This window comes from Notolepis coatsorum (genome assembly GCF_963971535.1).
Source record: "Notolepis coatsorum genome assembly, chromosome: 5".
NCBI classification, from domain to species: Eukaryota; Metazoa; Chordata; class Actinopteri; order Aulopiformes; family Paralepididae; genus Notolepis; species Notolepis coatsorum.
This window is the reverse complement of record NC_140169.1, coordinates 103,672,496-103,689,995: the sequence shown is the minus strand read 5'-3', so window position 1 is coordinate 103,689,995 and position 17,500 is coordinate 103,672,496. Positions and strand designations below refer to the sequence as shown.

General features: G+C 44.5%; 1 protein-coding gene across 1 annotated transcript in view; it reads right to left on the bottom strand.

The window, feature by feature from the left end:
* Positions 1-17,500, bottom strand: part of LOC311228296 (uncharacterized protein) — a gene marked incomplete at both ends in the record, with an annotated part of 83,692 nt that overhangs the window by 1,955 nt on the left and 64,237 nt on the right. Inside the window, 6 exon segments of the mRNA XM_084314204.1 lie at positions 89-416; positions 5,683-5,860; positions 6,717-6,852; positions 11,270-11,397; positions 11,743-11,881; positions 12,439-12,494. Coding sequence (XP_084170330.1) covers positions 89-416; positions 5,683-5,860; positions 6,717-6,852; positions 11,270-11,397; positions 11,743-11,881; positions 12,439-12,494 — 965 coding nt within the window.

Here is a 17,500-nt window from a genome sequence, read left to right as displayed (position 1 = left end):
GGCTCTCTCTAATTTGGAACAACTCCTGAATGCAACTTGGAAGTAGGTATGTGTGTGTGTCTCTTTGTGTGTGTTATCGGGGCCCTACCCTCAGGGAACAGGGCCTCCCTGGTGTCCACAGTGATAGCGATCTCTTCGTCAGTGATCCCATCCTCCGTGGACAGAGGAGCCGGGGAGGCCGAGGGGTGGCGAGGAGGGAGAGGAGAGGAGGCAGAGGGAGTTATCTGGGGGAGAGAGGGAGAGGGGGGTCGGTTCTCCTCATCATCCTCTCCGTGGTCCTTTTTGGGCGGGTTCTCTGCTCTCCTCCTGTTGCCCTGGCACTCTGTGGCCTGTGGTTGGCTCCTCAGAGGCTTGCCCGACTGCTTAGGGGCCTTCTCATTGGCTGGCTCATTCTTAAAAAACACATGGTTGATTGGCTGTCAGTGCACAGTTGAGATTATTCTGGAACAGCATAGTCATAGCATTGTCATAGTCATGGATAGTCTCATTGGTTTGGTACTGGTGATTATACTGTCAGATCTGGTAGAATAGTAGCAGAAATACATTTTAAATGCTCCACTTTAAATCATTCTAAATTCTAGACTTGGTCTATCTTTGAGTCCCTTTGAGTCAATTTTCCCTAAAAGGATTTGCAGAAAGGACCCAGGAATGCATTGTCCTTAACTAAACACATCCCGCCAATACTCATCAGTTAAAATATTCAAATCCATTTCAGGTCTATGTGCTCTATAATTGTGTCAGTACTGTACCTGGTGAGTCTTGGGTCCAGCGTTGCTCTTCTCTCTCCATGTGTTCTTACTGGGTAAACTCCACTCACTGCCCTCCAACTTCTGTTACATGAACACAGGTACATGGACTGCATTTATATAGCACTTTTATCCAAAGCACTTTACAATTTGTTCCTCACGTTTCACCCGTTCACTCACACATTCACACACCGACGGCGGAGGCGACCGTGCAAGGTGCCAATCGGGAGCGGTTAGGGGTTAAGTGTCTTGCTCAAGGCCACTTCGACACGCTGCCCGGGAGGAGCGGGAATTGAACAGGGAACCTCCGGATTACCAGGCGCCTGCTCTACCTTCCAAGCGACTGTCGCCCCAGGTACATTTACTTGTGGGTGTAGACTGCTTGGACTAAAAGAACCTCAGCATACGTCCACATAGGCATGTCTGCTCACCACTACATGTTTCTATCAGCATGCACGCTGATCAAAGGACATTGGTCGATCAAAGAGCGGCTAGGCCTGCTGGACTATAAAAAGCAAAGGACTGCGGACTGTCTGTCCACATAGTGTATGTGCCCTGTACTGTCTGTCCACATAGTGTATGTGCCCTGTACTGTCTGTCCACATAGTGTATGTGCCCTGTACTGTCAAGTTCAAGTTCAAGTTCTTTAATAGTTGTCATACAGAAGTACAGAATACTTTCATACAAAATGCTTCTTACTGTTACGCTCCAGAGACTGTGCTAGACAAGATAGTATCAAATAACATAATATAGCATGTAATTTAGAAGAAGAAAAATGAGGTCACAGTGTTCGGTATAGACATATGTACAATGTTCTGAGTTACCATATAATATACAATACTATGCAGTGTACTAATGTACAGTACTATCTAGTGCAAAGCAGAAATGGGATGAGGTACAATTTTAGGTACAATTTACAGTAAGGTGTACGAGTTGTAGTGCAATCCTTCATCAATAAATATAAAGTGTGGGGAGTGGGTGCTACAGTGTGTTTGTTTAAAGTGGGTGTGTGCTATAAAGTGTGTGGAGTGGGTGCTACAGTGTGTTTGTTTAAAGTGAGTGTGTGCGTGTGGATGTGTGTGCTATGTGCGTTTGGTGGTTGTTGTTGTGTAGTGTTCATTCATTGTTCGTTTAGCAGCCTGATGGCCTGGGGATAGAAGCTTCTTCTGAGTCTTTCTGTGCTCGCCTTGAGACTCCGGTATCGCTTGCCTGACCGCAGCAGTTCAAAGAGGCAGTTGTTCGGGTGACTGGAGTCTTTAATGATTCTCTTAGCCTTGCCCTTGCAACGCTTGTTGTAAATGTTCTGGAGGATGGGGAGCCCCCCTCCAATTGTGCGTTCGGCTGAACGTGTCACTCTTTGTAGTCTGCTTCGGTCTTGTGCAGTGCTATTCCCAAACCAGGAGGTGATGTTGCCGGTCAAGATGCTCTCTATTGTACATGAGTAGAAGTTCTTAAGGATCTTCTGACTGACTTGGAACTTCCTTAGGCGCCTGAGGAAGTAGAGGCGTTGTCGTGCCTTCTTCACAACACTGTCAATGTGTGTGGTCCATGTCAAGTCCTCGGATATGTAGGCTCCGAGGTACTTAAAGCTGTTGACTCTCTCAACCGGTGCCCCGTCGATGCTGAGGGGGCTGTAGTCCTTGACCCCCGACCTCCTGAAGTCCACAATCATCTCCTTTGTTTTGCTGACGTTCAGGGAGAGGCTGTTTTCCTGGCACCATCCCGCCAGGACCTTGACCTCTTCCAGGTAGGCCCTCTCGTCGTTGGCAGAGATCAGGCCCACCACCACTGTGTCGTCAGCAAATTTGATGATTGTATTGCTACTCCGCTGAGCCACACAGTCGTGTGTGTACAGGGAGTAGAGGAGGGGACTCAGAACACAGCCCTGGGGGGCCCCTATGTTGAGGGTGATGGATGAGGAGGTGCAGTTGCCTGCTCTCACCACCTGGGGTCTGCCAGTCAGGAAGTCCAAGACCCACTGGCAGAGGTCATAGCCCAAGCCCAGGTCCCTGAGCTTGGCTATGAGTATGGAGGGGACTATGGTATTGAATGCCGAGCTGTAGTCGATGAATAGCATTCTCACATAGTTCCCCTGCCTCTTGTCCAGGTGTGATGCTGCTGTGTGCAGCACATGGGCTATGGCGTCCTCCGTGGACCTGTTGGGGCGGTATGCAAATTGCAGGGGGTCCATGTTGATGGGGAGGGAGGAGCAGATGTAGCCCTTTACTAGCTTCTCAAAGCACTTCATGGCTATGGAGGTGAGAGCTACAGGGCGGTAGTCGTTGAGGCAAGCAGGCTTGGATTTTTTGGGTACAGGGATAATAGTGGACTTCTTCAGGCAGGTGGGGATGACAGCCTGTTCTAAGGACAGGTTAAATATGTCAGTGAATACTGGGGCCAGTTGGTCGGCACAGACTTTTAGGACGCGGCCGGGGATGCCGTCCGGACCTGCTGCCTTCCTGATATTCACTTTTTTAAAGGTCCGCCTCACCTCATGCTCTGTTACCCTGAACACTGCGCCTCCATCAGCAGCCGACCCCCCCCCCCCCCCCCCCCATTGCCGTGGCTTGTGAGCTGGTGTTGTTATTACCAGCATCAAACCTCGCATAGAAGGTATTGAGGTCATTTGCTAAGGAGATGTCACTGTTCAGTTTGAGGGAGGCGCCTTTGTAGTCTGTCATCGTTTTGAGCCCCTGCCACATAGCTCTAGAGTCAGCTTGTTCAAACTGGAGTTCAATTTTATCCCTGTAGCGCCGTTTGGCCTCTGACACTGTCCTCCTTACGTTGTATCGCGCCACCTTGTGGTCATTCATGTTGCCTGCCACTAGGCCGTCGTTGTATGCTTTGGTGCGCTCTCTCAGAGCTTCACGGACGGATTTGTCTACCCAGGGTTTTTGATTTGGGTAAACTCTCATTTTGGTAGTGGGGATTGTTTCTTCCACCCTAGTACAAACATAGTCCAGCACTGTCTCCGTGTAGACATTAATGTTATCTGTGTCGCGGAACACATTCCAGTCTGTGCAGTGAAACACAGACCGGAGCGTCTCCTCTGACGTCAAATCCCATTTCTGCACCTCTCGCGAGACTACAGGAGTACTTTTAATTCTCTGTTTGTACTTTGGTGAAAGAAAGATTGACGCGTGATCTGATTTACCAAAGCCACTATCAGAATGAGCCTTGTAGCCACCTTTAAATTGCGTGTAACAGTGATCTAGGATGTTACCGCCTCTGGTGTTGCAAGTCACATGCTGATAGAAGTCAGGTAATACCTTTCTCAGATTGGCGCTGTTGAAATCGCCCAGCACCAAAATGGCGGCGTTAACGTTCGTCGCTTGTATTCTATTTACCTCGTCGTGGAGTCTGGAGAGCGCGGCGTTGTTGCTGGCTTGCGGTGGAATATACACTCCGATCAGGATGATCGCCGTTAACTCCCTCGGGAGGAAGAAAGGACGACACTTGATGGTTATATATTCCAGGTCTGGGGAGCAGTGGTTGGATAATTCCTTCACGTTAGTTGGATCGCTCCAATTTTTGTTAAACATGAAGGCAATACCTCCTCCACGTTGTTTACCGGACTCTGATGTCCGATCCTTGCGATGGATAAAGAAGTGATCGGCTGGTTGAATTGCGTGGTCTGTACTGTCTGTCCACATAGTGTATGTGCCCTGTACTGTCTGTCCACATAGTGTATGTGCCCTGTACTGTCTGTCCACATAGTGTATGTGCCCTGTACTGTCTGTCCACATAGTGTATGTGCCCTGTACTGTCTGTCCACATAGTGTATGTGCCCTGTACTGTCTGTCCACATAGTGTATGTGCCCGGTACTGTCTGTCCACATAGTGTATGTGCCCTGTACTGTCTGTCCACATAGTGTATGTGCCCTGTACTGTCTGTCCACATAGTGTATGTGCCCTGTACTGTCTGTCCACATAGTGTATGTGCCCTGTACTGTCTGTCCACATAGTGTATGTGCCCTGTACTTCTAGACTATGTGGAAGCCTTAAGTACTGTAGCTATTCTTCACAGTATACCTTAATGAACTGTTTTCTACCTTAAGTAACTATTCTTCATATATACCTTAAGTAACTATTCTTTCTATATACCTTAAGCAGCTATTCTTCCTATATACCTTAAGCAGCTATTCTTCCTATATACCTTAAGCAGCTATTCTTCCTATATACCTTAAGCAGCTATTCTTCCTATATACCTTAAGTAGCTATTCTTCCTATATACTTTAAGCAGCTATTCTTCCTATATACTTTAAGTAACTATTCTTCATATATACCTTAAGTAGCTATTCTTCATATATACATTAAGCAGCTATTCTTCCTATATACCTTAAGCAGCTATTCTTCCTATATACCTTAAGTAACTATTCTTCCTATATACCTTAAGCAGCTATTCTTCATATATACCTTAAGCAGCTATTCTTCCTATATACCTTAAGCAGCTATTCTTCCTATATACCTTAAGTAACTATTCTTCCTATATACCTTAAGCAGCTATTCTTCCTATATACCTTAAGCAGCTATTCTTCCTATATACCTTAAGCAGCTATTCTTCCTATATACCTTAAGCAGCTATTATTCCTATATACCTTAAGCAGCTATTCTTCCTATATACCTTAAGCAGCTATTCTTCCTATATACATTGAGCAGCTATTCTTCATATATACCTTAAGCAGCTATTCTTCCTATATACCTTAAGTAACTATTCTTCCTATATACCTTAAGCAGCTATTCTTCCTATATACCTTAAGCAGCTATTCTTCCTATATACCTTAAGCAGCTATTCTTCCTATATACCTTAAGCAGCTATTCTTCCTATATACCTTAAGCAGCTATTCTTCCTATATACCTTAAGCAGCTATTCTTCCTATATACCTTAAGCAGCTATTCTTCCTATATACTTTAAGTAACTATTCTTCCTATATACCTTGTTGGCTTTGGCTCCTTTCTGGCCCCTGCTGAACTTGTTGAGCAGCAGGTGGTAGGAGGCCATGATGGCGGACGGTCGGTTGGTGGTGAGTGTGTGGATGACATCAGAGAGAGAGTAGCCCAGGGTCTCCGTCATGTAAGCCAGCACCGATGAGTTCAAGTCCTCAGGATTCAACCTGCAGGATAATGAGAGAGAGAGAGAGTGAGAGAGAGTGAGAGAGAGAGAGTGAGAGAGAGAGAGAGAGAGAGAGAGAGAGCTTTTTTGTTTTGTTGAATCAACTACAAAGGTGTGATGTCATCTATATTTAATCTTCACTATCTCAAATGAGTTGATTTGATTTGAGTTGAAAAAAATCCAAAAGGCTAAGACAACATTTATTTTACAGTGTACAGTACAATACATACGCGACTTGCTTATGTACAATGTCACAATGGCTGCTGGCCCATTGAAGGGTATTGAGTGGTTGAATTCTAAGATGGAATTCATATCGGCCTGAAAGGACTTTGTGACCAAAAGGTGTGTGTGTGTGTGTGTGTGTGTGTGTCTGTGTGTCTGTGTGTGTGTGTGTGTGTGTGTGTGTGTGTGTGTGTGTGTGTGTGTGTGTGTGTGTGTGTGTGTGTGTGTGTGTGTGTGTGTGTGTGTGTGTGTGTGTGTGTGCGCGCGCGCGTGCGTGCATGCGTTTTTGCTGCTGATTGGATACCATCCTGGCAGCTTAAAGCCAGTTGCTCAATCACACATGCAGCCTGACGGTTGCTAGAAGAGATTGTGTGTAAACAGAGTCTTTTCACGTTCCACCATTCTTTGATCTTTAGTTTGTACTAGTATTCATTGTTAGAGTAGTCTTTTGGTTTAAACACAGGCATTGGTGTCTGTTTGCACTTATGTTGCGTCCCGTTGAGCCAGGGTCGTAACAGGAGGTAAGTGAGTCCGCCAGTGCATTGAGCCCAGTACCCTGCGTTTTACTGAATGGAGAGAAGTAACATGAGACAGCAGTATATGAGATAGTATAGAGTGACTCAGCAGCCATCTACCTGTTCTTATGGGAGAGTGTGTGTAGCTGTTTCTTGGTGTAGCCTTCGTTGATCCACCTTTCCTCCATGGCAGCTCTGATGCTGGGTCTTTTAGCAGGGTCTGGCACCAGGAGAGACAGCACAAACCCCACCGCACCTGCAGGGGGGAGGGAGGGAGGGAGGGAGAGAGAGGAGACAGAGAGAGAGAGAGAGAGAGAGAGAGAGAGAGAGAGAGAGAGAGAGAGAGAGAGAGAGAGAGAGAGAGAGAGAGAGAGAGAGAGAGAGAGAGAGAGAGAGAGAGAGGGAGAGAGAGAGAGAGAGAGAGAGAGAGAGAGAGAGAGAGAGAGAGAGAGAGAGAGAGAGAGAGAGAGAGAGAGAGAGAGAGAGAGAGAGAGAGAGAGAGAGAGAGAGAGAGAGAGAGAGAGAGAGAGAGAGAGAGACGGAGGGGCAATATATTGATATGTTCAGTTGTTCAATTAAGTGAGACTTCAATTCAATTGTAAGACAAACACATTCAGAATCACATTTTACTTGACTTAATAAAAATACGAATAAGATTGAAATGTCCTTTCAGGCCGATATGAATTCCATCTTAGAATTCAAGCACTCAATAGCCTTCAATGGGCCAGCAGCCATTGTGACATTGTACACCTGAATCACTGAAAGTGCCGGATGAACTTCATGAACCTGAGTGTGAGAGTGAAGAAGGAGAGGAAAGACTAGCCCATGTCTGGCTGTGACATGGCACCGTCATTGTGCCAGGGTGCCAGGGTTGGTAGTTTGACTCCTGATAGGTCAACCCTGATAAACTGTGTAGTCTGGAGCAGCAGACAGTGTTACAGACCTAACAGTCATGAGTGTCCCACTCCAAGTGCAGCTATCAGTAGAGTAGCCCTTCTTGTACAGGGCCAAGTGAAGATTAGTGGGATTAGAGCCCATCGAGGGTGATATTGGTTCATTTGAATCTATAGAAATCATCTCTGATTTTTCAGAGCAGAGGAGACAGTTCTGGTGGGATTCGATCCCAGGCCAGGGGTACTGTATGTCTCTCTGGAGATCTCTGATTTGTAGTGCTTTTATTAATCAAGCTTTTATTCATTGAATGAAATCTTTTTGCATATTCCGCTGAGAAACATGCATGTCCGTATTTCACTAAAAGGTTGAGTGCTGGGTCAACCATGTTACACCCCTGGAGCAGGTATGGGATTTTGGTTTACCCAGGGAAGGTTCACTGAGGTGGACACTCTTTCAGCAACGCCCTGCTTAAGTGCCTTGCTCAAGGCCACTTCAGCGGTTGATATTGAGGGATGGGAGCAGGGCTTGACATTAACTTTTTGGCTCACCAGCCACTGTGGCTAGTGGTTTTCCAAAGTCACTAGTCACTCAGCATTTTCACCAGCCAAAAATCACACACACACTCTATCCAAATATCCAGTTCGTTTTTATAGTGTAAAGAGAGAGATACTCTGAACGGTGATGCTGCACGGTCTACCCGCCGAAGTGGCTGGTAATAGTCTATGGTTTTGCTAGTCTATCAGTGAGCTGGATGCAATCCTATCTTGAGGGGAGGGAACAGATGGTGGAGGTAAACGGTACCCCCCCCCCCCCCTCCCAGTGAGCTGTGGTGTTCCACAAGGAAGCATACTAGGACCGCTACTGTTCCTAATTTATGCAAATTACATGTCGTCAGCTTGTGACTGCAACTTGTTCCTGTTTGCGGACGACTCAGCCCTGCTGGTCTCTGACAAGAACAAGTTACAGGTTGAAAAAACCCTCAGCTCGGAACTAGGCAGAATCTGCATATGGCTCGCTGATAACAAACTATCATTACACATGGGCAAAACAGAGTCCATTCTCTTCGGTTCAAATAACAAACTCAGCAAGACCGACGGCTTCTCAGTTACAGTGGGTGACAATATTGTCACAAGGAAAGATGAAATTACTTACCTGGGTTCCATCCTAGAGGCAAATATTTCCTGTGACAAAATGGCATCCAATGTAATCAAAAAAGTCAACAAACGAACAAGATTCTTGTACCGGATCTCCTCTCTGGTAAACAAGAATACCCTGAAGACTCTGGCAGGAGCACTCATTCAAGGGTACTACGACTATGCTTGCACCTCATGGTACCAAAGCACCTCAAAGGTGCTAAAGACAAAATTACAAACATCTCAAAACAAACTGGTCAGACTACTGCTTGATCTTATAGAACCCACCTCACCCCTGCCCACTTTGACAACCTAGGATGGCTTAGAGTAGACGATAGAGTACAGCAACTTGCAATGGGCCTGTTCTACAAGATACACTACACGACCAAGGTACCCATGTACATGTCAAAATACTTCCCAAAGGTCAGTGAATACCACGATCACAACACCAGAGGGAGCTCCACAAATCATTTTAAACCCAGATTCGGCTCAAACAAGGGACTAAACACGTTTCGCAATTATGCCACATCAATGTGGAACGCCCTACCCAAAGCTGTAAAGGAATGTGAATCACTACCCACTTTCAAAACCACTCTCAAAGAACACATACGGGAGACTGCAATTCGAAACTGGCCCCTGTAAATGTCCTAACCCAACCCCCTCCAATGTACAGTAAATTACCAAGTATGGTTTTGTCAATATTCCAATGTACAGTTTTGCTTGTACAGTTGAACAGTGTGTCCCCCCCCCCCCCCACCCCACCCACCCAACCACCTCCAATGTACAGTTTTTACGTCAAATGTATATACTCCCTTTTCTGGACTCTTTTTGTATCACAAACAGTACTGTATTTGCAAATCTGGTATGTCATAAATGTATAGATGTAGCAGTACTGTCTATCTGTATGTCATGTATGTCATATATGTCCTGATGAATTGAAAATGGGGGACCCTGATGTAAACAAGACGAAAGTATTTCTCTGGTCTGCATCCCCTTAACAATTGTGTGTATTGTACCCATTCTGCAATCTGTTAATAAAGTTTTCAATCAATCAATCAATCAATCAATCAATCAATCAATCAATCAATCAATCAATCAAGAGTGACAGAGTTACGCGCCACTGCGGAATTCTACCCGCATTTGGCGAGTGGCGGGTGTTAATGTCAAGCCCTGGATGGGAGAGAGCATTATTAATTTACTTCCCCATCCGGATCCTTCCTGCTGGTCCGGGGGATCGAACCAGCCACCTTCCGGTGACAAGCCCTCTTCCCTAACCCATAGGCCACCGCTATCCTCCTATCTTACTCAGCTAGCCCTGTAGTGGACCCGAGGCCGGGCGCAATGCCAATGATATAGTGTCTCAGACGCCTGGCGGTAATACGTACAGCACTGTCCCTATCTGATCTCAGCACCGCTTCAGAGTATCGGAGCCTGTATTTGTTATTGTCACGGTAACATGAGCTGCGTTTGTTTGCTGTGACATTTGGCACTGTGACAAATTAATGGAATGACCCTAGATTGATTCTAGAATGACTCAGAGAGAGAGGGGGGGGGGGGGGGGGGGGGGTGAAGTAGTCTCGGAGGAGTCTGTCTGAATGATACCTGGTATGGAAACAGTGACACAAGGTCTTAATCTTTCCGTCTCAACAGGTCACTGGTCTCAGTGGTCTGTAGCCTAAAGAGTCAGCATTGAGCAAGTGGCAAAGGAGATCAGAAATAGGGAGCATTAGTTGAGACCAGGGGGCTGATTTGACAAGATGTAGCGAGGAGGAATTGAAGGGAAGTCAATTGTTATTTACCCTCACATCACTTTCCCCTAAAACCGTGTTGACTCAACCACACAATTACATGGAATAAACAGGTCATTTAGTGGTTTTACGCGGTCCTCATTCCATTGGGCAGACAGTGAGGACATTGTAGACTCTAGATCATGTACTTCACCGACGTAACGGCTGAGTCCACACAGTCCTCGTTCCTAACAGCCCAAGATCTGAGTTAGTGCATCTTTGAAATGTGACATTTTGACGTGTATTACATCATTTATGGTGAAAAGGCGGATGCCGGCCCCTACCCCTCTGTGTATTCCCAACCCCCCATCCCCCAACGCTGCATTAGTAGTACTGCAAGATTTTCTAAATAATTCCTCTAAGAGGTGGAGCCACTTTGTAGATGTGTAGAAATGTAGACTTGTATAATGTGTAGGTGTCATTCATGCTAGCAAGGACTATAACTTTATCTCCTATAGGTTTAAACCTGTACTACTGTACTGACCCAGGTTGGAAAGGCACCAGCAGCACTACTGGCCAAGTTAAACCATAAGTGTGCATTTGCTTTTAGTTTAACCGACTTCTCAGAACTCTATTACACCGTTATGGTGTGATACAGTACTGTATCTGTATGTCATGTATGTCATAAATGTCTTGATGAATTGAAAATGGGGGACCCTGATGTAAACAAGACAAAAGTATTTTTCTGGTCTGCATCCTCTTAGCAGTTGTTTGTATTGAGCCGTACTGTATTGTACCCATTCTGCAATCTGTTAATAAAGTTTTCAATCAATCAATCAATCAATCAATCAATCAATCAATCAATCAATCAATCAATCAATCAATCAATCAATCAATCAATCAATCAATCATTCAATACCTTTGCTGATGTCACTGGGGATACTGCTGATGTCTCCGTTGACCATCTTCAGGTGGAGCTGTTTGATGTTGAAAGGCTCCACCGTGAAGGGTAGGGTCCCTGTCAGCATGGCGAACATACTCACACCCCTGTACACACACACACACATGCACGCACACACACACACACGCGCGCACGCACGCACACACACACACACACACACACAGACACACACACACACACACACACACACACACACACACACACACACACACACACACACACACACACACACACACACACACACACACACACACACACACACACACACACACACACACACACACACACACACACACACACACACACACACACACACACACACACACACACACACACACACACACACGCGCGCACATAATGCAACACGTAATGCAATCAAAGTAGGTATAGGCTATATATGCATATTTCAACATGTCCTTGTATAAACTTACACGGACCAGACGTCGACTTTGGGTCCGTACTTCCTGTGTGCTAGAAGTTCAGGTGCAGCGTAGGCAGGGCTTCCACACTGGGTGTTGAGCAGCTCCAGAGATAAAGACTCCCCCTTCAGCGTGTTGCTGAGACCAAAATCTGGATGGAGGGGCATTGGTGCATGATGAATTTGCTGTTACTTTACCTGAACAAGTCTGTCAAAAGTCTTATGATAATGGTTGGTTTAGTAGATTTGGCCATTAAAGCAATGCCAAACATTACCCCAGGAGAGGTGTTTTTGGCCAATAGCTAGGCTAGCTGGTCCATATCCACTTCCATTCATTTGTGCTAAGTTAGGCTACTTGCAGCCGGATAGCTTCTGCTAAACGCACAGAGAGGAAACTGGTATCTATCTTCTTGTCTGACTCTGGTGAAGACGGTAAGCGCACTTCCAAAATGTGGAATTTCAGAAATGCCACACTACTCAATATATGATATGATATATATCCCTCAATATCTCTTATCCCGAACAACACTTGGATATCCTATCAGGCTTCCATGTAGCAGCAGATCTTTACATCAATACAGAAATGTGATTCCAGATACAGAGGCGCTCTAGTGTTACACGATGATGCTGTTGTCTCCATTGCTCACGGAATACAGAGGTCATATGAGTTCAGAGCTGTGGATCAGAGTGGTATCTAGTGTCTACATACCTACAATCTTTATGTTGTTATGTTCATCTAGAAGGAAGTTCTCAATCTTCAAATCCCTGCAAAAAGAGAGGGGGGGGTGGGCATGAACGGAAGAAAAGTGGGAGAAATAAATGGGTGGGGTCTGTGTGACGTCTGATAGACAGTATCAGGTTTTGACCAGAGTCAGGCCCTAGTAAGCTCACGCTGGGGACAGGCTATGGACTTTGCGTGCGGGTAGCCGAAGGTTTATAGGGGAGGTTTGAGCCTCCATTTCCTGTAATGCTAAACACGACTCTGCCTTTACTGGAGAAAACTGACTTGCTGACATCACAAATGACACATGGGTGATAATTTCTACAAAGTTTGTTGTTTCCAGTATGTCCCCGAACAAGCAAGCTGGGTCTTCAAATGCCTCCTCGGCACAGGTTTATAATAATAATAATAATAATAATAATAATAATAATAATAATAATAATAATAATAATAATAATAATAATAATAATAATAATAATAATAATAATAATAATAATAATAATAATAATAATAATAATAATAATACAATTATTTGTATAGCACTTTTCATACAGAAATTGCAGTTCAAAGTGCTTCACACCAGTAAAAAACATTACCAAAATCCATCACTGCCTCTCCCCCCCTGCTGCTGAATACCTCATACATGCCTTCATCTCCTCCCGCCTGGACTATTGTAACTCCCTCCTCACTGGCATCACCTCCCGCTCCCTCCATAAACTGCAGATGGTCCAGAACTCAGCCGCGCGCCTCCTCACTAACACCCCGTCCCGTGAACACATCACTCCTGTCCTTCACTCCCTCCACTGGCTCCCGATCAAGGAACGCATCAACTTCAAAACACTACTCCTCACCTTCAAAGCCCTCCATAGTCTGGCCCCCCCCTACCTGACAGACCTCCTTCTCCCCTACCGCCCCACCCGTTCCCTCCGGTCCTCTTCCACTCTTTCCCTCACTGTCCCGTCATCCAAACTTAAAAGTTTTGGTGACCGGGCATTTTCACGAGCTGCACCCAGACTCTGGAACGCCCTCCCTCAGACCATCAGAGACCCTCACTCTCCACCTTCAAATCCAGACTCAAAACCTACCTGTTCTCCCTAGCATTCAACCATAACCACCCTCCTCCAACCTACCACCCCCTTTTCCCCCTGCCCTACATTCTCTCCTCTCCTGCCCCCCCCCCCCCCGGTTTCCCTTACTCACTTCCCGACTGTCTCCCCTACTGACTCCTGTATTTGTTATCCGTGACTCGTGGTTTTATGTTCTTGTGTATTCATATTGTTCTCCGTTTCCCTGTGGTTCTATGTTTCTTTGTTTTTTGCCTATTGTCAGTAGGGATGCTCGATATTGGCTTTTTTACCGATACCGATATACCGATATTGTCCAACTCTTAATTTCCGATACCGATATCAACCGATACAGATATATGCAGGGTTTCCCCCCCCAAAAAATGGAATAATTTCAGGTAATTAACATTACATATCTCTTGTTGTGGAATTAACACAACATTATGCATACTTTTGACAATAAATAAAATCAGAATTTGTTCTTACTTGCTTGCCTGGGTAAATAAAGGTTATAGAAATGTAAAAAAATAAAAATAAAAAATTGAAAACCGATACCGATATTTTCCGATATCACATTTTAATGCCGATATCGGCCGATAATATCGGTAGGCCGATAATATCGGACATCCCTAATTGTCAGCGATAGGGATGCTCGATATTGGCATTTTTACCGATACCGATATACCGATATTGTCCAACTCTTAATTTCCGATACCGATATCAACCGATATCAACCGATATCAACCGATACCGATATATGCAGGGTTTCCCCCCCCCAAAAACGGAATAATTTCAGGTAATTAACATTACATATCTCTTGTTGTGGAATTAACACAACATTATGCATACTTTTGACAATAAATAAAATCAGAATTTGTTCTTACTTGCTTGCCTGGGTACATAAAGGTTATAGAAATGTAAAAAAAAATATATATATATATATATATATATATATTTTTTTTTTAAACCGATACCGATATTTTCCGATATCACATTTTAATGCCGATATCGGCCAATAATATCGGTAGGCCGATAATATCGGACATCCATAGTCAGCGACTTTGGGTAATTGAAAAGCGCTATACAAAATAAATGAATTATTATTATTATTATAAAAAAATACAGGCATAAGCAAGCGTAAGAAAGATAGAGAAGTAGCAGTGGCGGCTCTACCACTAGGGGCGCTAGGGCGCCGACCCACCTGCTGGCCAGCTGCTGTTAAATCAGAGAAGAAGACAATAAAACTTTTTCGTTTTTGTGTTTTATAGCCCTATAAATAATATAAACATGTTTAAAATTAATAATATTTACTCATTTTAAGTATGTTTGTATTTCCAATGCACAATATAACGTTATTATCTAAATTAAAAAAACATCGTTTTCCAGAGCAGGAAGTGCCATCACGTTTTTTTTTTTAATTTATTTTTTCGTATTTCTCGGCCCGGGCTATACGCGATAGCGCTCTGAGTGCGCGTCACAGTTTGATCGCTGTCTCCGTCACAGCCAATCAGTGCATACGGCGTTGTGCGTTGAAATATGACTATTATGTTGGAATCCGAGCGCGATTTGAAGCGGTCTAGAAAGCAGCGTGAACTTCCGTGAGAATTTCCATAGCCGCATTTCGCGGAGACGCTCTCTGATTGGCCGACGCCAGTATTTTTTTCCATGGCAGAATTTCACAGAGACGATCTCTGATTGGCCGAATCCAATTTCTAATGTTCCAATTCTAGCTTCTAGCTTGGTTCCTAGGTTGGTCCTAGGTTGGTCGGTGGAGATAGTTGTGTTGTTGTGAGATGCATGCAGCTGTTTGTCTTAGAGCGTGCCGTGCCGTGACTGCAAGTTCTTTAGACTGTTAAGCTTAGGCACTCTTTCAAAGTTGGTTAAGGTTAGAGTTTGTCTTAGAGCATGGCGATAGAACGCCAGGTAGTTTGCAGTCTGTTCGAGCGGAAATGGACAAAGGAATGTACTTGTTGAGTGTTGTGCTAACGTCGACGAGCTCAGCTGAGCTAACACTTGGCTAACAAGCTATATGGCGGATTATACACGTTTATCAAGCTCTCCTGCCCTGGACGTTTCAACTAAACAGTGAGTCTCTCTCTCTCTCTCTCTCTCTCTCTCTCTCTCTCTCTCTCTCTCTCTCTCTCTCTCTCTCTCTCTCTCTCTGCTTAACGTTAACGTTTGTAAATAGTTTTTTTTAGGAGCAGTACTGTTAGGCTACTGCTGTGCTGGCCATTCATGAAGCGAGACATTGCTGATTGTTTATTTATTTTATAACACAAGACTATGACTACCAACTGCCTAGCCAGCCGTGTATCAATCTTGGATGCAATAATAACGTTACTTACCACACTGACTATGTCGATGGCTCATTGATTTAACTACTGCAGCTCTCTCGGATTGAAAATACGTGGATTATGGCTTGTTCAATATCGTCTATGTTTGAATGAATGAATGAATGAGAACTTTATTAACAGATTGCAGAATGGGTACAATACAGTACGGCTCAATACACACAATTGTTAAGGGGATGCAGACCAGAGAAAGACGTTTGTCTTGTTTACATCAGGGTCCCAGATTTTCGATTCATATCGATAGTTTAATAGCTAGCCTTGGCTCGTTTAACAATATGCAAAATATGTGTACAGCCCTGTACTCATACTGAAGTTATTCTTGGTATATAATAGGTCTGATTGTGTAACGAATCGATTCCACGTCGCGCTGTGTGTGAGAGAGAGAAGGAGAGAGGGAGAGATCTGCCTGTGTTTGGAGACGGGCGAGTTTTGTTTCTAACTTTTCTATTTATATTGTGTTTCAAGTTGTGAATTAGAGTCTAGACTATACTTTATTTAACTGGTTGTGTGTTGTTGTAGTAACAGCTGAGCGACTCGTTCATAAGAGCCGATTCATTGCCGTGAGTGTGAGTCGAATCGCTCACGTCTTGCCATGAGTCTTGCGTGGTACAGTACTGTACTGTACAAAATATTTGGTATAGCGCCCCTAGTGGCGAAGTACCCACCGGCCGCCACTGAGAAGTAGCAAGGTAAGGTAAATAACAGTTTTTCGTTATTAGGATCTAGCATCCCAATAGGCCTCTCTGTTCATTCAGTAATAAAAATACTGTGAGTTTGAAATAGCTTGCCACCAGACTCTTGATGTTAATACAAGTATGAGACTAGGTTTTTATTGACACATTGAGCTTCTCCTCCATATAGGGATGTTATGGAGGATATAGATCTGAGCATAAAGATCTGATGTTGAGAGACATTGTCACATTGTTTTTTTGTGTCCACGTTTTGCCCAATTACGTGTTTCCCGTGGCTGTATTTATATGCATTACTACATCCCATTCCTCCTCTCTTTACATTGTAGCCAAGTGCACCAATACTCTGTACAATAGAGCGGGAGTGGGACAGGATTAATGATACAAATATTAATAAATTAAAAAAGTCTATAGCTATGAGATGTTTTCTTGATTTGGAATGAAATTGTCAAAGAGCTTCCTATTTGTCTCAGCTGGAACGTACCCATTTAAAAAATTAAACTGGAATTGGATGGGACAGGAGTAATTTTCTAACTTCCTCCGGGATCTGGACGGGACGCGTGTAGCTTAATCCCAGCGGAAGAGTGCAAGAGCGCTTCCGCATTTTGCCCTGATTGGCCGCGGTAATGCCCTCCAAATGCGCATTTTCTTTCCCCCCGCTCAGACGCCGAAATGGAATGCATGTAGTACATTGCAACACAACGCAGCATTTCCGCGTACATTGCAACGTAACACAACGCAGCTGTCAACTGTACTTTACATATTATCCAAACGAGGACCACATAATGTTATTTCCCTGTACATTTTTTTTTTTTTTTTATTATTTGTCTTTTCCCCCCTCCATTTTCCTCCGATTTTCTCCCATCCCAATGTTAGTCGTATGCCAATTCCCAGTCCCTTCCTGGTCGCTGCGCTTTACCCCCCACAGTCAGATCATTTGGGAGAG